The sequence below is a fragment of the Neoarius graeffei genome, chromosome 6 (assembly GCF_027579695.1).
Source record: "Neoarius graeffei isolate fNeoGra1 chromosome 6, fNeoGra1.pri, whole genome shotgun sequence".
Lineage (NCBI taxonomy): Eukaryota > Metazoa > Chordata > Actinopteri > Siluriformes > Ariidae > Neoarius > Neoarius graeffei.
In genome coordinates, this window is record NC_083574.1 from 34,121,885 (window position 1) to 34,148,552 (window position 26,668).

Here is a 26,668-nt window from a genome sequence, read left to right on the forward strand (position 1 = left end):
GAATCGGTAATTTTAATTAAAATTAAATATAATTCAAATGTAATGCATCTCTAATGGTGAGACAATATTCAAAAACAAGCCACAGGCTTATACTTTTGTACTGTCTCAAATTATATTCAAGACATAAAATTAGTTGCAACAATAGAAAAAATATAAGGAAAGATGCCAAAAATAAGTAATCCTCAATTAACTGAGTAACAATTGTTAATGAAACTGTAAACAGTAAAACAACAATTTCAATAACATTTGACACTTTAAATATAAACTTCCTAAGGTTTTGCTAAACCGAGTAAATATTGCTTCAAGTTTTTTTTTATTTAATGATGGTTAGCTCAGATTTAAGTTCCTTCAGGAGGGAATTCCATAATTTAGGCCCATTAGTGGCAATAGTGAATTTTTAGATATTAGTTCTGCAAAGCTTAACTCTGTAATCGCTTGAGTATCTAGTAGCATATTGATGAATTTGAAAATTTTTACAAACTAGATAGAATGCGACGCCAACGGCGTCGATGGGGATGCCTCCGCCCGGTAGACTACACGCCTTATTAAGTTGTGATTTGGGGATGGACATTTGACCTCACATTAATCTTGATCTGGTGAAATTACTTGTATCAGCCTTGGAGATATTGTGTTCACAAGGTTTTCGGACAGACATCTGACCTCACAGTGACCTTGACCTTAGACCTTTTGATCTCAAAATCTAATCAGTTTATCTTTGTCCCCAAATGCACAAATGGTGAAAGTTTGGCAAAATTCCTTTCATTTGCCTTGGAGATATTGTGTTCACAAAGTTTTCGGACAGACATTTGACCTCACAGTGACCTTGACCTTAGACCTTTTGATCTCAAAATCTAATCAGTTCATGTTTGTCCCAAAGCGCACAAATGGTGAAAGTTTGGTGAAATTCCTTTCATTAACCTTTGAGATATCGTGTTCACAAGGTTTCGGGACAGACGGACGCATAGACAGATGTTCAACCCGAAAACATAATGCCTCCTGCACCTTACAGTGGTGGAGGCATAAAAAAACATAAAAAAAAGATAGAACTCGACACCAACGGCGTCAATGGGGATGCCTCCGCCTGGTAGACTACACGCCTTATTAAGTTGTGATTTGGGGATGGACATTTGACCTCACAGTAATCTTGGCCTGATGAAATTACTTGTATTAGCCTTGGAGATATTGTGTCCACAAGGTTTTCGGACAGACATTTGACCTCACAGTGACCTTGACCTCAGACCTTTTGATCTCAAAATCTAATCTGTTTATCTTTGTCCCCAAATGCACAAATGGTCAAAGTTTGGTGAAATTCCTTTCATTTGCCTTGGAGATATTGTGTTCACAAGGTTTTCGGACAGACATTTGACCTCACAGTGACCTTGACCTTAGACCTTTTGATCTCAAAATCTAATCAGTTTATCTTTGTCCCCAAATGCACAAATGGTGAAAGTTTGGTGAAATTCCTTTCATTAGCCTTGGAGATATGGTGTTCACAAGGTTTTCAGACAGACATTTGACCTCACAGTGACCTTGACCTTAGACCTTTTGATCTCAAAATCTAATCAGTTCATGTTTGTCCCAAAGCGCACAAATGGTGAAAGTTTGGTGAAATTCCTTTCATTAGCCTTTGAGATATCACGTTCACAAGGTTTCGGGACGGACGGACGCACGCATGCACGCACGGACGCACAGACGGACGCACGGACAGATGGACAACCCAAAAACATAATGCTTCCTGCACCTTACGGTGGCAGAGGCATAAAAATATTTTAAAATGTTTCTGGTATAGTATTAAAATGAACAGAGTACATGACTAGTCCTACTTGTAAAGAATGAATGTTATAATATGGACACCACTTGAAGATAAACTTCATACAGTATCTTCATGCTACCATGTAATACCCTCTATATAATATTTTATTAATATTACATAAGATTCAGTTACATGAGGTTCAGTTAGCTTTGCACAGAAACAGCTGGTAAAATATCCTTCAAAGGGCTACTTTTTTTATTTTTACTTTGAGTATATTTCAGACCCTGTACTTTTTTTTGTACTTTTACCTGAGTAAAGAAGTTCAATCAGTACTTCTACTTTTACCAGAGTATTTTTTTACACAAGTATCTGCTTCTACTTAAGTAAAGAATGTGTGCACTTTTGCAACCCCTGAACATACAGTATGTAGTATCAATTACACAAGAGCAAGTTCTCATATTGCAAATGAACCTGTCCATATGTTAATACAGTTTGGTTAGGATATGCAGAGAAATTAATCATATATCACATTGCCCTTTGAATCCCTTGTTCTAGTCTTGGGTGTGCTAATCTCTCAGTGACACTGCATTACATCTAACTAAGACACAAATAAGAGGACTCAAAGATCAGTATGTTTTATAAAGTAGGGCAGATGTTTTTAGATTACACAAAGTTGTACCATATATTAAGAGTCAGAATAATAATTATTAATTGTCAATGCTATGTTCCCTTGGGCTTTTTTTCTTTCTGTCTATCTCGATGTAGAATTGTTATCATCTTCCCCAGGGGCGTAGCTTGGGTATTGTGACGGGGGGGCGGTAGATGTTTCAGAGGCCCCCCTACCCATATCTTAGGCTATAGCCTAATAAAATACCGGCGATAAAGGCATTTTTACAATTTCCAAAATGCGACCATAATCTTCAGCAACAGACTCACGCATGACAATAAGTGCAAACTAACAGGCTTTAATTTTATTTCACATCAATTATAAATCATACAGCTCGCTCTGGGTGATTATATCATTCGAACTCTGCAGCACTGCGTAGCGCACTGAAACTGCGCATTGCAAACAAGTACAAACCAGTGGCAAAATATCATTTTCCACAGTGCTAGTACCAGCACATCCGCCTGTCTCGTTCACCTCAGGTGTAGCATCAACCGTAGCCTGGCGAAAATATCTCGTCAGTGGAGCACAGCTAGAAGTCACAGCATCTCTCCTCTGTTGCTCCTCTAATCTTTCTCTCCTTTTACGTGCGCCGGATTTAAACCGCCTCATACTTGTTTTAACACTGCTAAGAAAACCGTACCATCATCACACCACAACTCAGCTAGCAGATTAATTCTTTGTTTGAGTAACCATAGCATTAGAATCCTGAGCAGCATGGACCACTGCGCAGGGGCAACTTCAGAATCTGGAGGGTATGCATAAACAAGCCATAAGCCTATGTCAGTGCCAGTAGGCCTAGTGTGTCTTACCTTGATATAAGCTGTCTCGTCACAGAAAATAGAATAATTATATAACCATATTCCACGTTATGTGTAGACGCCACCGGCGCAGGCACATAGTGTAAATAAAGTTTGACCAGCACGTCCGGTGATTGGCAGGGGCCCCCCCTAGTGGTGAGGCCCTGGGTTTTTGGCGCCGATACCCCCCCCCCAAACTACGCTACAGATCTTCCCACAATAAGCAAGACTACAGGGGAAATAGTGTATGCACTTTATATGTAACTCTTAATAGAAACTTTAAATTCTTATCTTTAATTTCTGAATTATTTATTTTTTAGTTTAAAATTACTGTTTAAGTATTTGTCAATATGGCTTAAAATGATAAAATATTACAACCCCGATTCCAAAAAAGTTGGGACAAAGTACAAATTGTTAATAAAAATGGAATGCAATAATTTACAAATCTCAAAAACTGATATTGTATTCACAATAGAACATAGACAACATATCAAATGTCGAAAGTGAGACATTTTGAAATTTCATGCCAAATATTGGCTCATTTGAAATTTCATGACAGCAACACATCTCAAAAAAGTTGGGACAGGGGCAATAAGAGGCTGGAAAAGTTAAAGGTACAAAAAAGGAACAGCTGGAGGACCAAATTGCAACTCATTAGGTCAATTGGCAATAGGTCATTAACATGACTGGGTATAAAAAGAGCATCTTGGAGTGGCAGTGGCTCTCAGAAGTAAAGATGGGAAGAGGATCACCAATCCCCCTAATTCTGCGCTGACAAATAGTGGAGCAATATCAGAAAGGAGTTCGACAGTGTAAAATTGCAAAGAGTTTGAACATATCATCATCTACAGTGCATAATATCATCAAAAGATTCAGAGAATCTGGAAGAATCTCTGTGCGTAAGGGTCAAGGCCAGAAAACCATACTGGGTACCCGTGATCTTCGGGCCCTTAGACGGCACTGCATCACATACAGGCATGCTTCTGTATTGGAAATCACAAAATGTGCTCAGGAATGTTTCCAGAGAACATTATCTGTGAACACAATTCACCATGCCATCTGCCGTTGCCAGCTAAAACTCTATAGTTCAAAGAAGAAGCCATATCTAAACACGATCCAGAAGCGCAGACGCCTTCTCTGGGCCAAGGCTCATTTAAAATGGATTGTGGCAAAGTGGAAAACTGTTCTGTGGTCAGACAAATCAAAATTTGAAGTTCTTTATGGAAATCAGGGACGCCATGTCATTCGGACTAAAGAGGAGAAGGACGACCCAAGTTGTTATCAGCGCTCAGTTCAGAAGCCTGCATCTCTGATGGTATGGGGTTGCATTAGTGCGTGTGGCATGGGCAGCTTACACATCTGGAAAGACACCATCAATGCTGAAAGGTATATCCAGGTTCTAGAGCAACATATGCTCCCATCCAGACAATGTCTCTCTCAGGGAAGACCTTGCATTTTCCAACATGACAATGCCAAACCACATACTGCATCAATTACAGCATCATGACTATGTAGAAGAAGGGTCCGGGTATTGAACTGGCCAGCCTGCAGTCCAGATCTTTCACCCATAGAAAACATTTGGCGCATCATAAAACGGAAGATACGACAAAAAAGACCTAAGACAGCTGAGCAACTAGAATCCTACATTAGACAAGAATGGGTTAACATTCCTATCCCTAAACTTGAGCAACTTGTCTCCTCAGTCCCCAGACGTTTACAGACTGTTGTAAAGAGAAAAGGGGATGTCTCACAGTGGTAAACATGGCCTTGTCCCAACTTTTTTGAGATGTGGTGTTGTCATGAAATTTAAAATCACCTAATTTTTCTCTTTAAATGATACATTTTCTCAGTTTAAACATTTGATATATCATCTATGTTCTATTCTGAATAAAATATGGAATTTTGAAACTTCCACATCACTGCATTCTGTTTTTATTTACAATTTGTACTTTGTCCCAACTTTTTTGGAATCGGGGTTGTATTTGTGATCCTAAGAATACATCTTTTTATTCACCCATTAAACTCCCAGCTTATTTTTCAGTTAATGAACTATTCAGTTACTACAGTACAAGTAATTGTTGAGGACACTGAGGAATCTGGACTTGCCTAGTGGTCCTGACCGTTAGGGGTTAACGTGTACTAAGTGTCGTTTTAAGAACTATATATTCTGCATTTTAACTACAATTTAAATAATTAAATTTCCAATTTTTCTTGCATATCAGATGGACAGTGAAGTTTCCCCAGCAAACAACTAACTGATAGTCCTGGCGTATATTTTCGCAATAAGACATGGACCTTTGGCATGTATCTGTAACAAAATCAAAGCTATGACTTTATTTGCAATATCATATGACCGTGAGTGTTATTTCCTTTATTCAACAGTTTACAAAACAACACAGTCAATAACGGCGTAGCTTACTCCGGCCCCGTGAGAAATCAACTCTGGGTAGAAGTTATATGTACCCTAGGTACCCCTACCTTCATGCCAGAAAGAAGCAAAATTGGTGAAGAATTGAGGGAGAAGAAGTAATTTGTGTGGAAACTGCTCATTAGGGCTTAATTACTCCATATCTTCATTATTAATTGCAATTGTGCAAATTTGGGTAGAAGCTATATGCATCCCAGGCAGACCTACCTTCCTGCCAAAAAGAATAAAAAATCGGTGAAGAATTGAAAGAGAAGAAGCAATTTTTGTGAAACGTGGACGATGCCGGACGGATGACGGACAAGACATGATGGCAACAGCTCATCATCTGTTGGCCGGATGAGCTAATAAGGAGAAAAAAGTAAAGCAAAGAAAATATGAACACTATCTCAAATTTCTAATATAATTAATTTCTTCTGGAAAAAAAGAAAGTCCCACCACAAGTTGTTTTTTCCTCTGCCACAAAGAAAGTATTCAACTCCGAATACATATCTTCTAATGCTTCTGGACACATCATTAGTGATGTTCCTGGAATTCTCAGGTGTTTCAGATTTGTATTTACAGCATTTAGCAGACCCTCTTATGCAGAGCGACTTACAGAAATGAAAGGACATTTATCTCATTTATACAACTGAGTAGCTGAGGGTTAACGTCCTTGATCTAAGATCCAGCAATGGCAGTTTGGCAATGTGAGGATTAGAACTCATGACTGTCCGATCATGAGTGCAATGTCTTCAACGCTGAGCTTTAAGTGCCCACTGATTCGGATCTCTCAATATACTACAGCCCAGTGACCCAGCTGAGTCTAATCAGACCCCAGCTTGTAGCAAGCTCGCTAATGTCCCCATGGCTCTTCTGTCCTATTGAGAAACAGCCATCTGGAAGTTCTTTGCCATATTGTTGATATTATGGATGCCTCTTTGTTCCTCCATTCCCCTGTGGAGATAGGGCAGCAAAGGCCAGGCATCCAGCCTCTATTGGCAAGCACCATGTCCTCAAGCCGATCTGCTACGAGTCACTGACCAGACCCTCTTACTTGCAAAACTTCTTTTCAAAGGCTTCTTCCAATAAGCACTACAAATTCCAGCAGGGCAACTTTTTAGTGGATTGGGACAGTCATGGATGTCTGGTCTATGGGTGGAAGTTGCAATACCACTATGAACTTCAGCCCCAGCTCGAGGCCTATCAATAGTTGCCAGTCCATTGCAGAGTTCAGAATTCCTGCAGATGTTTCCCTGTGACTCACAATGGATAAGCAGTATAGAAAATGAATGCCTGAAAAAAATTTAAATGTTTCAATAAAGACAACAGAATAGTGTTGTGGGGAAAACCTAGTGGAAAAATTGTCTGTCAACTGTATATTGTGTAGTGTAGCAGCATTTTGCCACTTAACCAATTTTGCTGCTTAATGATTCAAAACAGTTTGCAGTAGCACTACCATTGCTTACTTAACAACCACATGGTCAGCAGAATGACATAGGTTAGATAAAACAAAATCATGCTGTTATCGAACATAACAGCATAGCTAGGACAGACTGCATGGTCAGCACTTTTGTTTTATGTACATGTTTATAGAGCCATTATGTCATTTTCTATACTGCTTATCCATTGCAGGTCACCAGTGAGCTGCAGCCAATCCCAGCTGAGACTGGGTGAAAGGCAGGGTACACCCTGGCCAGGTTGCCAGTCTATCACAGGGCTAACACAGAGACAGACAACAATTCACACCTATTGGCAGGTTAAAGTGTATGTAATGCCTCTAAACCCCACTTCTTTCCTTGTACAAAGCAACAATCATTATGTTGATTGACCATGTGTTCGAACCATAGCTGATCCAAAAGGAGATAAATTAATGGAAAATCAATACGATCAGCCGATTTTCACGGAATCTGCCGAGACTGATCCAGAAGATCCCGAAGGGATGCGTGACGTCACACGTGTAACAATTCAGGTATCAATTTCGTTCCCATGCAGAGCAGTGTTTAGATCAGTCTCAATACAGAATCACGTTTTGGAGAGAATTCTGATATTGATTGGGATTCTTATATGTCAGATGAAGGGGCAGATGATTATCAAGGATATTCCGGAGTAAATGGTTATCTTTTCCAGCCCCCAAGATGAGAAACTGCCAGTTCACTCAGTTCACGACAGTCTTCCTCTGTAGCGTGCGCAAGAGATAGATAGAGAGAGATGTGCAGAACACGGTGGTTACCTTTCATCATGTTTTCCTGAACCAAACTCAAAACAAATCGAGTTTTGTAATATTGCAATCTGAGAGCATTTAACACGTTTCAGTTAATAATTAATGATGATGATTGCACACGTGCATTTTTCTTCCTGTTAAAGTGCATCAGATATGATAAGATCGGATGTCGCGAGCATGTAAATGTTGCTCATAATCCTGCATCTGGTGCACTCTGTGTGTGTGTGTGTGTGTGTGTGAGATAATAGGGGAATCGATGAACTGTCCAAATGTCAGATCAAATGTCATTTATTAAATAAATGGGTTTCTTTTTTGCTCCAATAATTCCCATGTGGTCATTCTGGTGGTGAACATTTGATGAATCAGATTTATTATTAGTAGGCGACACGAAATCTGCCTGCTATTCATTTTTAAGCATTACAATAAGGCATTACATACACTTTAAAGTAACCAGTTAACATGTGTTTGGACTGCTGGAGGGAACATGCAAACTCAACATAGAAAGGCCCCGGTCAACTGACAGGTTAGAACCTGGAATCTGCTTGCTGTGAGGCAACAGTGCTAACCACTGCACCACCATGCCATTCTTGGCAAGCACTAAAAATGAGAAGATTGCACTTTGTGCATGCCTGACTGCTGTTTTGCCATTTCCAGCTGGTTTAAAAAGTTGTACTTATTAACATAGCATAATAATGCAAGCAGCACTGCAATGCTTCAGAAACAACAGGATTGCCACGTTGGAGTTGGATCTGTATTGTACTTGCATTGAACCACAGTGGATACAGCCACCCTTATCTCATCATAGTCCAACCACTCAGTTAATTCCCATGTCTTCTTCTCTTTCCAATGACAACGCATGAAAAAAATGGTATATTTAGCATCCTAAAGGCTTCCTTGGTTTGTCACTCTTGATATGAACATTTCGATTTTAAATAGGGTTCCAAGTACAGCCCCTTTAGAAAGCTGGAACCATTTCAAAAAGAGATTGAGGAACCTTGGAGCAATTGTAGTGCTCAAACTGTTGTATACAAAATGATAAATGCTCGGTCGATGCAGTTTCTCTCAAGAGGTTGTGAGAGTGGGAGAAGAAGTCTCTTCAGGCTTTGTGGCTGATTCACACATGGGTTGACTTGATGTCACCTACTCCAAACATTGTCCTGCCCAATTCAAACTGGCAAACTTGAATGAAATCATTCAAGAAAAGGCATTGAAAAATCTCTCAAGTTAAGAGATCAGTTTAATTCCTTCTTTTGCAATGAATAAAAAATTCATCACAGACGCTATTGATAATAGAAGCTATGAACAGTATAAAAAAATGTACGAATTAAATGCTTAGAAATATAAGTAATCTGGGTTCATGTCTGAACTGTCATATAAATGCCTGTGTTTATGAATGTGAGTATGCAGGTATGTATCCAGTATATAGAGCGTATAAATCTATGTATATGTAGAGTCTGTAGAAGCGTGTGTGGGTTCAGCAGCTTGAGCGCTAAATCATGCTTCTCTCCCCGTCTCTGTGTAGATACTCAGTCATCTAATGTTGAGGGTCTGAAGAAGAGGATTGTTTTTCAAGTCACACTAAGTAATCACACAAAAATGCATGGAAGCTTTTAATAGAAAACAAAAGAATACATAATGGAATAAAAAAAAACAGTGACTCGCTCGCATGCAACTCAACAGCAGTGGCTAAAGCATAGAGCGCAAAATTCTACAGAGCTTGCACGGCTTTGAGGGCTGTATTCCCTTTGTTGTTTATTACATTCTTTATTGCTTTCTGTTTCATCAAAAATGTCCTTTGATGAAAAGATTAATGCAATTATCAGCTTTTGGCATCAGGGAGATTTTCCTTTTATAGGAGTCAAACGTTATCAATATCCTTGTCCTGTTTTTCAGTGTACAGTGTTTTGGGGTTTTTTTTGTCTGTCACAGATAAAGTGGACGAAGTGCCTCCGTCCCAGAAAAACACAAGGGACAACGGCTCAACGGACACAAGAGTGGCCACCATTAAGCCTCGCCCCTCCAGCCGCTGCTTGGTCACACCTACTGATTTCAATGTAATTCCTGCATTTTATCATATTTCCACTGTGTCTGAAATCACATCCTACACCTTATTCACTATATAGGTCACATAAACACAATCACTGTAGATGTATCCAAAACCACATACTCTATTCACTATATAGATCATACAGAATATACAGCATTACAAATGCCTCACTCTGTCCACTCTGGATGTGTTCCAAACCACACACCATATTCACTGTATAGGCTATATGGCATGCTAAGCTGTAGAATAGCCTCTGTTTGGGTGAGTCTAAATATATTTATTTATGTACTTATGATAGTGATTAGCATCTGGTTCATTTGATTCACAACTGGCTACAGGCACTCGATAGCCCTAGTGGTGTCATTATCAGAGCTTGTATGATTGATTTTTCCAAGGCCTTTGATCGAATTGACCACAATATTCATCTCATCTCATTATCTCTAGCCGCTTTATCCTTCTACAGGGTCGCAGGCAAGCTGGAGCCTATCCCAGCTGACTACAGGCGAAAGGCAGGGTACACCCTGGACAAGTCGCCAGGTCATCACAGGGCTGACACATAGACACAGACAACCATTCACACTCACATTCACACCTACGGTCAATTTAGAGTCACCAGTTAACCTAACCTGCATGTCTTTGGACTGTGGGGGAAACCGGAGCACCCGGAGGAAACCCACGCGGACACGGGGAGAACATGCAAACTCCACACAGAAAGGCCCTCGCCGGCCCCGGGGCTCGAACCCAGGACCTTCTTGCTGTGAGGCGACAGCGCTAACCACTACACCACCGTGCCGCCGACCACAATATTCTCATCATGAAATTGCAAGTGCTTGGAGTCCCACCGAGTTTGCTCAATTGGTGCGCAGACTTCCTCAAAGAACGCAAGATGCGGGTCAAGCTCGGTCAAGTGAAATCATCTTGGCATGGGATAAACGGATCAGTACCGCAAGGCACTAAACTGGGACCAATCTTCTTCTTGATCATGATTAATGATCTTGGATCCCATCTCCCAATGTACAAGTATGTCGATGACTGCACTGTTTACGAAGTTGTCTCAAGGTCGTCTAATTCCTCACTCCAGGCCACTGTTGATAACATCGCTAAATGGACTGATCACAACAACATGCGTTTGAATGTCAAGAAAACCAAGGAACTTCGAATATCTTTCATTAAGTCTCCTTTGGCACTGGAGAGCCTTTCCTTGGCTGAAACTGAGATTGAAGTTGTTGATCACTGCAAGCTTCTTGGTGTAACTATCTCTTCCAACCTTACCTGGAATTCCCATATCAATGACATTATGCACTAAAGCCAGCAAATGGTTATATGCTTTGCGTATCCTGAAACGCTCTGGCGCCACACCAAAAGATCTGGTAACCATCTACTGTGCATTCATTCGTCCTGTTCTTGAGTATGCCTGCCAGGTTTGGCACTTTGCTCTGCCACAATTCCTTGCTGAAGAACTAGAATCCATTCAACATCGAGCACTAAAGATCACTCTACCAAGCTTATCTTACAATGATGCTCTCTACCATACTAAGTTATCCACCCTCAGCCAATGAAGACTGGCTCAATGCCAGAGACTCTATAAAGAAGTCACTCTTCAAGAATCTAACAAATTGAGGGATCTGTTATCGGATACAAAAAAACATTCATACCATCTCCGGAATCCACGCAGCTATCAGACGTTCAAGTGCAGGACTAAGCGATTTCAAAGTAGCTTTGTACCTAGCTGTGTTAAGATATGGGATAATGATTTATAGGACTTGATTTTTTTATTATTATATTTTTATAGAGTAATAATGATTTTTAATTGTACATTTGTAAATATCTATTTTTCAAACTTATTGTTTGCAATTGATATTAATAAAATATTATTATTATAACGATAGTGAATGCTTATATTTCTATTATACAGGCCATGTATGAACGGCAAGGTGTAGCTGTCGTTCCTCCCACTGTTCCCATTGGCCCACAGGGAGCATACTTGGGTATACCAAAAGGAACAATGAAGAGACAAAAGTCCATTGGTAAGCAAGACACAATAACAAATTATTATGATTTACAATATACTGTTGCATTATATTGACGGTGAAATATTTACCTGAACTTGTTGTAGCATTTTAGCTATATACTGTTTTATTGAGCTTCACCTGTAGCATACTGTACATCAAAACACTTTAAGTGCACAGTTATCAGAATATTTGTTCACAATTGCTTTCTAAATCTGCTTTTCAGATGGAACATTAACAACTGGGCCTTTTGAAAAAAGTTATCTCTTGTCGCAAAGTTAAAAGTCTCCTTCTGTGAAATCAACTGCCATCAATTGCCACATAGTATCATTTATTACCAGTTGTGATGGTCTGCTGGCCTGTCTACATCTGTGTTTGTGCTCTGTTCTGTGTTTTGTGTGTCATTTCAGTAGGCGTGGCTGCAGCCCATTGCCAGAATTGGAGACACCTGGTCCCGGTGTCTCCATGCCTTTATATCTCGCTTCCTCCTCATCCCAGTGGAGCTTACTTTTCTCCCATCACCGCTTTGTTTCGTTATGTCTGTCTGTATTGATGTTATTTTGTTAGAATAAATTGCTTGTTATTTTGGCCTTAATACTGCGTCCTTGCTTTTTGTCATGGCTCTTGAGCCAGGTCATGACACAGTGCTTATGTGAAAGTCTGGTAAACTAGTAGTTTTAAAACTATTTTTTGAGATCACGACCTTTCTTCTTTTGTGTTACTGCCTTTACAGCACTACAGACAGAGCTGTACGATGTTGCTTGTCTTAAAACTATCAAGTCGAAAGTCAAAGTCCCTTCTACGCCAGGATCTGGTCTTCCCAGGCAGTCTCCTGTCCCAGTACTACCCAACTCTTTAAGGCATATGGGTGCAGCACTGATCTCCATAGCCCTCAGCCTCTCGCCTATACATTTAGTGTTACAGTGGGGGGCTAGTCCTCTGGTAACGACAAGAGTTTGACTTCCCTACTCACATCTGTATTGCAGCGTGCCTTGCCAGATGGCAGTAGGTACCGTTTTTATGACAGTTTTTGGTATGACCCGACTGTGAGTAGAACTCGCTATCTCCTGGTTGAGAGGCAGACACGCTAACCACGAGGCCAGCTCACGGTGTCTTAAAACTGTGCTTAGACAAAAATATAGATTTAAATTTAGGCACTTTTTAATGGTAGGTTTAGTTCTGGAGTGTTTAAAGATTGAGAACATTTATTCATGTTTTCTATAAGAACCTTGGTCTGTGGTTTATTGATATTAGAAGCTGAAGAATCCCACTTTATGGATTATATCCCAGGTCAATAATGTGCTTAACTTCATGACACAGATTCTTTATTCAACCAGAAAGCTCTTGTGGTTTTATATTTACACTTGTTGATTGCTATTCCCAGGACAGATTACACTTATTATCACACAACAGGTTCTGTCTTGCCAGCTGAGCCTAGTTCATTAAGTTATCGTTAAATGAGGCTGATCTGCTTGCCACTCCAGATTCCTTTGCTAGAGCTACTGGAAATAATTATGTAGCTGAAAAGTGAGTTTTAAGAAGTGATAATTTTATTATTCATGGTCCTTCAAATTCTTGCCTCTCTGACCATATAGCCTAAGGCAGGAAATTATGTAATTGATGTCACTTCTTGTCAGACCCACCACAACCACTGGGCCAAGAGCAGATGCGTGTTTAGTGATTGCCATTTGATATTAGATAAAGTTTCACTTACCTTTAAAGTCTTTCCTGTGCCAGCACCCGGTATTCCCAGATTAAGGCACACTGGGCAGCGCCGATCTCCGTTTCTATAGCCCTCACTTACCCTTTAGCCATGCTAAATTGTACAATTAATCCTGTGCCTCCTGAGTAGTGTTATTAATTAAGTAGTGTTATTAGAACAGAATAAAAAGTCTGAATGGGATAACTTGAATATTAACTCAGGGCCAGTAAATATCTTGGATGCAATTCTTACTTATGGACTGAGATATTTGGACCCTATTTGTGAATGAAATTTGCACAACATTTATTGTTGTGAATCCAGCAGGTTTGACTTGGACCACCTTGCCACCCAGTTACACAACATTTTTGTTTTTATTGGTTGTGATAGTCAAATAATATATGCCCTGTTTGTATTGTCTAGGTATTACGGAAGAGGAAAAGCAGTTCCTTACTCCTCCATTGCTAAAGTTCACACGGAGCCTTTCAATGCCTGATACATCAGAAGACATTCCACCTCCACCTGGCATCTCCCCTCCATCACCCCCTTTTAGCCCCAATGCCCCCAATAGCCGAGGCTATAGCAACAACCAGCCTGGCTTTATGCAACCCCAAACAGGCAAAGGGTATGGAAATACAAACACTATCAACAGAGGTCGAGGTGGTTTACTGCGACAAAACTCAGACCAGTATGACCCTTCAAACTCCATATCAAACCAGCACAATTCCCGAAATCGAAACAGGGCCTCAGTCCCTGAGAACCCATATTCAGAAGTAGGAAACAAGGCACCTTATATCCCAGCCAAGCCAGCACGCAGGAAAGGGATGTTAGTAAAACAGCCAAATGTGGAAGATAGTCCTGAGAAGACCTGCTCCATTCCAATCCCCACCATCATTGTCAAAGAACCATCCACTAGCAGCAGTGGGAAAAGTAGCCAGGGAAGCAGCATGGAAATTGAAACAAACACTCTGGATCATCCAGGCCAGTTGAGACCTGAGGATACACTCAGTGTAAGTAATCCCTTTGCTGCTGCTATTGCTGGAGCAGTAAGAGACCGGGAAAAAAGGCTGGAAGCACGTAGGAACTCTCCCGCATTTCTTTCCACAGATTTGGGGGATGAGGATTTACCAATACCCACTCCAACCCCTCGTTTGCGCCAGTCAAAGTCCATTGATGAGGGAATGTTTGTGAATAATGAAGGGCTTCGGACACTCATGGCACCGCCTGCTTCACTGCTTACTGTTTCACAAGGAGGTGGAGATGAGAGTGAAGGAGATGTAGGAAGTGGAGGTAGTAGTGGGGGCAATGTGACAGACTTTAACACCCCTGAACCTGTGATTGTACGTGAACCTCTGAACACACGAACAAGGAACTGCCCTGATCTGGATAGTCCAGTCAGCCTTCCAGCAACAATAAAGACCTATAGCACCAATGGTGAAGGATATCTACATCCGGTTACGGGAAAAGCCCTTGATCCCAATTCCCCATTAGCTCTGGCTCTGGCAGCCCGAGACAGAGCTATGAAAGAGCAAGCACAGCCTCCTCCACCTCCCCCAAAGATGGAGCCTCACAAACCAGATATCAATCAACCCCTGTTTATTGATACCAAGCTTCGCTCAGGCATTGAGGCCAAATTTGCTGCCTCTGTTTGCACAGGCCGTTCTGGTCTTCGGCGGCAGATGACAGAGTCTAAATATGAAGCAGAAAGCACAAAAGATAGCAAGCAGGTAGAGGAAAAGAAGAGCATGGTGATTGACATTGTAGATACATCACAGCAGAAGCCAGCAGGATTGTTGATGGTTCACACAGTGGATGGAGTGAAGACAGAAGAAAATGATGTAAATGATGAAGTGAAAGAGGAAAAGGCACCTCCACAGGACACAGAACTAAGAGACTCAGATTGCAAAGTTCCTTCAGCTCCCAACACCCAGGCACCTACCCCATCACGAACAAAAAGCATTACAGCAGGTGGATCGGTGGATGAGCCTATCAAACTGCCTTTCCGAATCCCCCCTCCACCACTGGCCTCAGTTGATATTGATGAGGAATTTGTGTTTGCTGAACCTTTACCACCTCCGTTGGAGTTTGCCAACAGTATTGATATTCCTGAAGACCAGGTAGCAGAGATTCTTAAACAGAGGAAAAACAGTATACCAGGGGGAGCTTTGCCTCCATACCACTCCCATGCTCCTCCACCCATCAGTGCAGAACTGAAACGTCCTGGAATTTTAAACTGCATTCCCCCTTCCAGCTATCCTCCGCCACCTTCTGAGAGCTTTGAGCCAATCACTGACTCTGGAATAGAAATGGATAGCCGAAGTAGTGGAGATCCCCACCTAGAGACCACCAGCACCATCTCTACCGTGTCCAGCATCTCAACACTGTCTTCAGAAGGCAGTGAGGCTTTGGACACCTGCACAGTCTATGCAGATGGGCAGGTCTTCCTGGTGGACCGACCCCCTGTGCCGCCCAAGCCAAAAATGAAGCCCATCATCAACAAGAGCAATGCACTTTACAGGGACCCCTTGATTGAAGAGAGTCCTGAATCTTTCAATCAACTCCCACCTGCACCTCCTCCACTGCAATCAGAGCCCCCCAAAACACCCACACAGCGTGCTTCTAAGCTTTGGAGGGAACCTCCTGAGCTGCGCAGCCCCCCCTCATCTAATCCGGATCCTAAGGCAAATGTCATTAATGAACTGAGCTCCATCCTGCAGCACATGAATAGGGAAAAATCCCCAAAACAGGGTGATTCCCTTGATTCTCCAACAGGACCCAGGAGCTTTACAAACAGGTAAGAGACATACTAATTCACTTACATATAATATATACTCTATATGCCATATATGTGAGATATATGTAGTGTCCCTCTCTTTCTCATTTGTCACAAGCAAAGGGTTTGGGTATTGTCCGTGTCCAAACTCACAGTGAATGAAATGTAAAGTCTGATAGAAGTTAATGGGAAGTGTGTGCATACACACACCTACACACACACACACACACACAGGCACAATTTTGTTTATTTTTAGGGCTGAACAATATTGAATATACTGAAAAGTCACATTCAACTTTTATATATATATATATTTTTTTTAAATAAATATGAAGAAAATTTTACAGGTCAAAATTTACCCTTGCACTATTACCAAATATGGCTATCACTCCTTGCACCTTGATCAGGTCTTCATACGTCTTGCGACAGGTCTGCCTGCTCACAATGTCTTAATCATTGTTTGGGGCGGAACGTAGGATTCGGTGCCATTTAGCTCAATCCAATGCACAAAGATTCCCCATTGCAATATCGTGATCCTCTCCTAGATACAGCTCAAGATTGTTACCCAGCATCTTCAGAATGTTTAGCCTTGGGCGTCCAACACCTCTAGAGTCTTGTGTGGGAACCCAATCTAGCAGGAATTTAGGGAGCCTGCCATCTGACATTCGTGTCACATGCCAAAAGTAAAGGAGACGGCACTAGTTTATGCTAATTCCCAGACTACAGCAACCAGTTCTCCATCTTATCTCAAGTTTCAAAATTTGATCATGGAACCGAACCTTTAGGATTCTGTGCAAACAATTTTGATGGAGGGCATCCAGTCAATGTAACTGCCATTGTTTAAGTGCTCAGGTGCTGCAGCCATAGAGAAGTGTTGTAATAACTCCACACTCATATATTTTGATCTTGGTATCAAGCAGTATCCCTCTGTTCTTCCAAATGTTATTGAGCGTGTTGAAAGCACTCAATGCTAGAACGATCCTGACATATATACCCTGTCCACACTAGGGATTTTGTACCGATACGAAACTACTTTCGTACCGCAACACCTGTCCACACTAGCAACTATACCGGTACTATAGCGGTATAACTGTATCAGTACGAAACCCACAAATGTATGGGTTTCGTACCGGTACAGTATCGGTACTGTAGCGCTTCGCTGTAGTGTGGACAGATGAAGCTGTTCTGTATCGATACAAATATAATGCGCATGCGAAAACGAAACAACCGTGGAGCTACATGGAGCAAAGAAAGGAGGGAGAAAGGGAGAGGGGGAGGAGGGAGGGAGGGAGGGGGAAAGAGGGAGGAAGAAAGGAGGAAGAGGGGAAAAGGGAGAGAAAGGGAGGGGAAGAGAAGGAAAGAGGGAGAAAGGGAGGGGGGAGAAAGGGAGATTTGTTTTCTTTGTTTCTTTCTCAACTGCCTCACGCGTTTTATACGATTCGACTGAATAAATGACCACCAGAAATACAGACTGTACATTGACAACAAAAAGCACACACACGTTGTTTCATCTGCCATATTCTCGGAAGGAAGTTACTCGGTAACCATGGAAACATTTCGCGCACGCGCATTTCAACTACCGTGAAAGAAAACCGCAAATATTTCTCGCTAGTGTGGACAGATGCACTAAACTGTACCGGTATACTTTGTATCGATACAGTTATACTACTTTTGTACCGGTATAAGTGTGAACACAGCATAAGTCTTTTATCAATGGAGCCAGGCAGCATGGTGGTGTAGTGGTTAGCACTGTCGCCTCACAGCAAGAAGGTTCTGGGTTTGAGCGCAGTGGCTGACTTTCTGTGTGGAGTTTGCATGTTCTCCCTGTGTCTGCGTGGGTTTCCTCTGGGTGCTCCAATTTCCTCCACAGTCCAAAGATATGTAGATTAGGCTAATTAGTGGCTCTAAATTAACCATAGGTGTGAACGCTTGTGAAGCTGCGACAGACCTAGCAAGCCAGTGGTAGATTGTGTGTGTGCTCTCATAAAAGGCTGACGACTGACAGGCCTATTGGGCATCAGGATGGGAAAAAAAATTAATGGAGCCATCACTATTGAGTCTATCACTCAATATATTTGAAATGGTGTATTTGAATAGGGACTTAAGGTAGTAATTAAATATATATAAATATATATAAACTACTTTCATACCGCAACACCTGTCCACACTAGCAACTATACCGGTACTATAGCGGTATAACTGTATCAGTACGAAACCCACAAATGTATGGGTTTTGTACTGGTACAGTATCGGTATTGTAGCGCTTCGCTGTAGTGTGGACAGATGAAGCTGTTCTGTATCGATACAAATATAATGCGCATGCGAAAACAAAACGACCGTGGAGCTACATGGAGCAAAGAAAGGGGGGAGAAAGGGAGAGGGGAAAGAGGGAGGAAGAAAGGAGGAAGAGGGGAAAAGGGAGAGAAAGGGAGGGGAAGAGAAGGAAAGAGGGAGAAAGGGAGGGGAAGAGAAGGGAAGAGGGAGAAAAGGAGAGGGGAGAAAGGGAGATTCGTTTTCTTTGTTTCTTTCTCAACTGCCTCACGCGTTTTATACGATTCGACTGAATAAATGACCACCAGAAATACAGACTGTACACTGACAACAAAAAGCACACACACGTTGTTTCATCCGCCATATTCTCGGAAGGAAGTTACTCGGTAACCACGGAAACATTTCGCGCACGCGCATTTCAACTACCATGAAAGAAAACCGCCAACATTTCTCGCTAGTGTGGACAGATGCACTAAACTGTACCGCTATACTTTGTATCGATACAGTTATACTACTTTCGTACCGGTATAAGTGTGAACACAGCATAAGTCTTTTATCAATGGAGCCAGGCAGCATGGTGGTGTAGTGGTTAGCACTGTCGCCTCACAGCAAGAAGGTTCTGGGTTTGAGCGCAGTGGCTGACTTTCTGTGTGGAGTTTGCATGTTCTCCCTGTGTCTGCGTGGGTTTCCTCTGGGTGCTCCAATTTCCTCCACAGTCCAAAGATATGTAGATTAGGCTAATTAGTGGCTCTAAATTAACCATAGGTGTGAACGCTTGTGAAGCTGCGACAGACCTAGCAAGCCAGTGGTAGATTGTGTGTGTGCTCTCATAAAAGGCTGACGACTGACAGGCCTATTGGGCATCAGGATGGGAAAAAAAATTAATGGAGCCATCACCATTGAGTCTATCACTCAATATATTTGAAATGGTGCATTTGAATAGGGACTTAAGGTAGTAATTAAATATACTGACAAATGTATTATGAAAGATTATCTTAAAACTCTTAAAATAAAGGATATTGAGACGTCTGCTTATCACATTCAAAATATTGATAATACAGTTGATTTGAAAAAACATAAAATGTAGCATTATTTATCTTAGTTGATGCAACAACCTTTATAATGTTTGTCATGCCAGCTTTGTGTGGTGCTTGGAAACAGTGTTTTATTTTGGGTTGCTGAAACACATGGACACTTGTTTGAGGTTAGAAAAAGACAAAAAAGTCATTTAAAGGCATGCTTTATTTTTTACGTTACTATTTTATATGTTTTTATACATTTTTATTTTATTATTAAAATTATGCTGCAGTCTTCTGATTAATAGTAAAAATGCAATCATTATGAAGAGTCTTTATGGTGGGTAAATAAAAATAATTATAATTGTTAAAAGTTTATGATAAAATGAAAGTTTCTGGCATTATGACAATTTTTACATGGCTTTGTAGTGGTGAATTTGCTGTGATGAGTGCAGGCAGTACCTGTGCAAAGACAGTAACTGTAAACTCATTAAATATCATTATTTTGTTATTTATTTTACATGTACATGATTGTTAGTCTTTATGGTTAGGAACAAAAATCAGAATCAGAATCAAGCTTATTGCCAAATGATCTCATATACAAGGAATTTGCTTTGGTAATTGGTGCTTGAACAGTGATGACAGAAGAATTTAGCAAAGACAAAAAGTAGTTATATACATAGAATAAGAAATAGAAATATCTGAAATATACACATTTGAAAAGTGGACATATTTAAGGGGTATGTTAGGGTGACCAGTTTTCCCTAGTCTGAAACCGGGACACTTTTGCGCGCGACCATGCTCGTGCACGCACACCTTTTTTTTACGCAAACGTGACACTCAGAGAGGTGCTCTTATCATTTTGTTGAAGCTCACATTTATCAACATCTCACATGAAATAAAACAAACAGGCATTTTGTTATCTAGTAGCATAGTGGAATACAGATCAGTTAAATTATGGTCAGACAACAGATTTTGTAATGGCTGAGAACAGGCCAGGCTATGTCCATAGGCCAAATTTAAACTGATTTATTTCACCTGTTTGTGAGAACACCAAGAAGAATGCATATGCACATGTAGGCTAGATCTCTAAAATTGTATGCACTATAGTATGAACTTAAAAAGTAGATATGTGACCTCAACATAGCCTAGGTCAGAATCAACCTTACTAACCATTCCCCACAACTGATTGAAGCAAGATGTGTACAAAAGTGAACACTTTAATTGAAGGTGCAACAAGCTGTTCAACACAGCCATATGGCCAAACTGTCAGAATGGCATGTTAAACAGAAACAAAAAAGAGACAAGTGATTTGAGAATATATACTACGGAAGCCGAGAGAGGCCCTTCATATAATCCTTTTTTTTTTATTCACCTTGTTATCCCGAGATAACAACATAATTAATTCAGGATCTCGAGAAAACAACACAACTAATTCGAGATCTCGAGAAAACAAAACCGTTATTTCAAGATCTCGAGAAAACAAAACCGTAATTTTGAGATCTCGAGAAAACAAAACAATCATTCTGTGATCTCGAGAAAACAAAACAATTATTTCATGATCTCAAGTAAACAGCTGAGAAATGGTTCATTCAGGTGCGCCAAGAGACTTGTGATATGCTGACTTTGGGGCTATTTCTCATTCTGTATAGACGCAACTTTGGTCATTAGAATGTCTGGAATAATCGATCACCTAATAAGGCAATATTTTGATCAGGGGTTGACACAGGGAGAGATTGCATTAAGTCTTTTAATAAGGGATAATTTCAAAATTAGTCCTTGGCACCTCCGCAGAAGCCTGGCCCGGCTTCGTCTCTACCGACGGAGATACAGTGATCCAGCTGAGATCATGAAATAGTTGTTTTGTTTTCTCGAGATCTCGAATTAGTTGTGTTGTTTTCTCGAGATCCTGAATTAATTATGTCGTTATCTCGGGATAACAAGGTGAATAAAAAAAAGATTATATGAAGGGCCTCTCGCGGCTTCCGTAAATATACACTCAAACAAAACAGCAGTAAAGGAGGAGAGGGGCGACAGCCCGAGGAAAGCCCCCACAAGAGCGCACAGCATTTGCAGCATAGGCTACCCAACTCAGTACAAGAACAAAGCACTTACAGTGTGTGCAGTAGGCTTCGTGCGCGTTGTTCTGCACCTCTTGGAGGAAGGGGTAGGTGCCCTGTAAATCTTTGGAAAAGGTACATTTTCTTTTCAGCATAATTGCTGCGGCATTACTGCTGCTAGCTGCTAGACAAAGAACATTCGCGCCAGTTAATGTTTATTTTATTGTTGCATGGCAACACGTTCTGCTGTCTGGAATAATGTGGCTAAATAAACACCCATGCCACAGGGTCAGGGGGCAGTAACCAGGAAAGTTTGCGATTCCTGTCAATTCATCAAAATAGTAAATGCAGACATTTCTCCGCTAATGATTCCCACGCTGCTCAGTCGCAAACGTCGCGAGTGGCGAAAACCGGGACACATCCATGTCCCGACAGACTTTTGTCAGGACTCGGGACACACAACCCCAAATCGGGACTGTCCCGGTAAAACCGGGACGTCTGGTCACCCTAGGGTATGTGCATGAGTTGTTGGAGTCCAAGCTGTACAGTGTGTCCGGAATGTGCAAAAATAGGTCACATGATGAAGATGGAGAAGAGACATGATAAGAGTGCGTGAGAGGAAGAGAATATGTGTAATGGGCTAAGTCAATAACCAAGCTGTACAGTGTGAGCTGGAATGTGCAATAAAGGTTCATAGAATGAAGATGTATGACATGGCCTTGAAATGTGCAAAATTGCAGTTCAGAGACAAAGTCCATTAATGTCACAGATTGAAAGTGTGATGTTAGAGTCAGTGGAGTCTCTGACCTTACTGATGAGGCCAGCTGCAGTGGGGAAAAAGCTGGCCTTATCAACCTTACTATTTAGTGTCTCTTCTACAGTATAACAGTAAAAATGGTTTGCTTATGCATACAGCTGCCCTTTTGACTATTACAGCCCTTGTAGTGTGACAATTAGCCTGTTCATTGTGTTGCTAGTTGCTGGTCTGAAATGTTTACTACATCGACTGTATAAAAAAAATGGGCAGCGCATCATGTCTAAAAAGTGAAGCCACCACAGTTATAGAGTTGGTTGAAGTACAATTTTTAGCCCCGCCCATCCCTGTGAGTTTCAGTGACAAAATAGCTTTTTATTCCATGTCACTTTTCTTGTCTAAACTGTCCTTCCATCTACAGTGTCTAATTCAAATAGTTAGTTTACACTATGCTGATATCTGCACAGTTTTATTTTCCCCCAGAAATTAGTTTTTAAAGCATTATTCTACTATAAACTAAGAAGGATACTCTTAGAAATGAAGTGATTGACAGATTTCCCGGAAGAGACCAGCTGCAGCCAACCAGTTAACTACAGAATATACCATCATATACCTACTTCTTTGAACTTTTCTGGACACATGTACTAATACAAACCTAGCCATTTCTATTAAACCTGTATGAAACATGGAGAGGTTTGAAAGGAAAAAGGCTAATTTAATTGTACTAGCTTACATGCCCTACCGCATATAGCCACCATGGTATCAGTATTAATGACATCCAACCAATTATCAAAATTTGCCCAAAAACCATTTGTCAGTGAACTCATACACTACCAGTAACATTAGGATAGATTTTATAAGTAAACCCATCCATCCAATGTCTATACCACTTGTCCGTCAGGGTCGTGGGGGAAGGTAGATCCAGCTGGGAGGGCAAGAGCTGGGAGGGTGCACCCTGGGCAGGTTGCCAATATATTACAGGATTAACGCAATGACAAATAACCATTCACATTCACACCTATGGGCAATTTAGAATAGCCAGCTGACCTAATCCGCATGTCTTTGGACTGTGGGAAGAAACCAGAGTGCCCAGAGCAGGCCCGGCGCCAGGAACAGTTTACTAAGGGGGCACTTAGAAATCGCAAGGGGGCAAATATTTTTTCATATAGTGTGTAGTAGTGATGGCGGTCTGACAACGTGTTTCAAACAATTAACTGCGCCAACCACAAAACCACGGCCCCGAAGGTTGCTTTAGTCCGGGAAAATCATGTGGCATATTACCAGGGCAGTTGCGCTTTATCAACACCCGTGCCCACCTGTTACCCCTCCCCTCCAATTTTCTCACAGACACGCGGTACAACCGGAAAGATGCCAAACATAAAACAACACACACAAACCTTCAGGCAAGTCCTTTACATTTAAAATACATACAAATAGCTCCGCGGCATGAAAACAAAACGTCAATGCAAGTCTAAGGTACTTGGCTCGGCGGCCAAAATCATAATTTAAAAAAAATCAACAGACCCCGCGGCTGCACCAGTAATAGCCTTCCTGACTCGCACCGAGTCAACGCTAACCACTTAATCCATGATCCCAGTTTAGGCGTGTAGGGGACTAAACACTCTGAAGTGATGAATTTTCACCCCCGCTGCATGGGGGGTGATATCAACGACACACATTCTTACGCTATTTGCGCACAAAGCGGATCATATATGAACACATACACCAACATAAACGGAGATAAACTTAGCCTACAAAGAAAGAAAATGGATTCACAATATTGTGATTGAATTCATTTAATTCGGAAGGGGAAAGACTACTCCCGTAAACTGACTGAATATTGCAGGATATTGCAGAGACAGTGCACTTGTAAGTGTACATGTAAAACCCCCGCCCGCACGACCCTTGTCCTTATCACAGGTCTGTGTGTGCGCGGCTGTGTCAGCATTTCACACATACACCCACAATAACTAGTCCCCAGTAGTTAGGATTGATACATATGTCTAAAACAGGGTTAATATTAAATTCAGGCTTTTTGAAATAATCCTACCTTAATACAGTTGAATTCTACGATTGCAACGTAAGAATCATAACAACCAACCAGATTTGTTCTACCGTGCCAGTTTTACTAGTGATTTATGTGAAATGTATTTTTGTGCAATGCTCAACCACTTAATATTTCGTATTTGAAAATGCAAGTTATTAATACGTCTATAATACATTATATTTTCATAAGAAAACAATTAAGTGATCTGAGTCTTCATTGAGGGGGCGGGGCTGTAGCCACGAGGGGGCGACGCCCCCTTTCGCCCCCCCATGGCGCCGGGCCTGGCCCGGAGGAAACCCGCATAGACATGGGGAGAACATGCAAACTCCACACAGAAACACCTCCATCAGCCATGAGTTTCAAACCCAGAATCTTGTTGCTGTGAGGCAAGAGAGCTAACAACTGCGTCACCCTGATGTCTGTATAAGTAGGTGTCCCAAATAATTAGTTTTTAACTCACCATGCACTGCCAGCTGCAGTCGGCCCTAAACCAGCTACTCCTCCTGTAACCATGTTGGTGAATTTCCATTTTGTGTCTATATGATAAATGTCATTAGATGCATCCATATTGATGAAAGACCTCCAGATAAAACTATTTAAGCTCTCTGTATAGATATAATAAAGAAAATTTGTGCATGCGACCATATTCTTCTGATCCATTTCCACTGGACAAAGCAGTGACTTTGCCCTTCTTGGCTTTACTGAAAACTCAAAAAGGAGAAAGTCTCTACTGTATAGACTCTGGTTGCAAATTTAACAATATGGCAGAAGTATTGTATTTCAGCTTCATTTCTATAGAATGGGACTGAATGGGAGCACGTTGTCCATTGTTTATACAGTCGATGGTTTACTGTAAAGATAGCAACAATGCTAGTGTGTGGGTTGAGTTGCATACTATAATATTAATGCTGGTTGGTCAGTTAATGTTGGTTCTGTGTACCACCCAGAACACTCGAAAAAAGGTTGAATGATGGGTTAGCCTGTTTAATGGTGCTAGTGTGTATTCTAGCTTAGTTAGCAGGAAGCCTGTTTACCACTAGCAAGTTTGAGGTGACATAGTTCACATGATATAGCTCATTTGGAATGACCCAAAATAAATTGAAATATTTGCCTACTTTGGCTCAGAAATGAGTTTAGATCAAATGAACCCCCGGGGGTCTGAGGGCATTTTCTGGCACTCTAATGATTTTGGCATGCTCCAATTTTGTTGTCAATTTCAACAAATCCAAGCAGTATTTTCGAAGTCATATGACTTTTTGTTGTATTCAGCACAAGTTCAGCTACAATAATATGTATGTAGTATGTATGTCATGATTGTACTTTTTAAAAAAAATAATAGATAAATGATGTTGTAAAAAGCAGTTTTAGAACTGTGTTGGAATTTGTGAAAAAACATGACCTTACCCATTGTGACGAACCATTTTAATCACTTGAGGTGATTCTGTTCAGTCTTAGGAATGTCTCAAGCACAAAAACTTAAATCTGCTCCATTGATTTGGACAATTAACTGGCCATCAAAAAAATGCATGTCCTACTGTTTTGGGATAAAGGGTTGGCAGTGGGAGGGGTATTCAATTAGAGGAGTAAAAAAATTCCATTCCATTCAATGAGAAGAGTGAAAACCCCTTCCACTGCCAGCTCTTAATCCCATCAGGTCAAGTGATCAAAATGGTTCGTCACAATGGTCATGTTTTTTTTCAGACATTCCAATACAGCTATAATTTTTTTTTGTTACAAAGTTTCATTTATCTGGTATTTGGCTTTATTTTGGTATTTGACTCTATTCAGTGTCTTGAAATTAACTCTTGTACTATTTTACTCAGTTCAGAGCCAACTCTGTTACACAATTACTCTGTAATTTTACTCCAACTCCAAATTTTACTTACTAAACTCAAAGTAGAGCAAAATTAACAATTTTTGAGGAAAATACTTTAAACTCTGGAAAAATTACTCAGTCATTTTTCCTGTGTATGCACCACAGTGCCTGTGTATCAACCGATATGCTCATAAGAAATTGAAGAAATATTTACAATTACTCTAGTTGATGTTCAGCAAGATCGAGTTGAAGTAAAAAAAATAAATACAATTTTTTTAAATAAAAAAAGGCACTGCTTATCATCAGTGTCGCAGTTCTCAAGACTAAATTG

At 40.9% G+C, this 26,668-nt stretch overlaps 1 protein-coding gene across 1 annotated transcript in view; it reads left to right on the forward strand.

Annotated features, from left to right (window-relative positions):
* The window catches only part of LOC132887853 (SH3 and multiple ankyrin repeat domains protein 2-like), a 264,197-nt gene that overhangs the window by 224,383 nt on the left and 13,146 nt on the right, over nucleotides 1-26,668 (forward strand). The window contains exons 20-23 of the mRNA XM_060923589.1: nucleotides 9,368-9,427; nucleotides 9,775-9,899; nucleotides 11,808-11,919; nucleotides 14,024-16,394. Coding sequence (XP_060779572.1) covers nucleotides 9,368-9,427; nucleotides 9,775-9,899; nucleotides 11,808-11,919; nucleotides 14,024-16,394 — 2,668 coding nt within the window. The remainder of the gene's footprint in view (nucleotides 1-9,367; nucleotides 9,428-9,774; nucleotides 9,900-11,807; nucleotides 11,920-14,023; nucleotides 16,395-26,668) is intronic.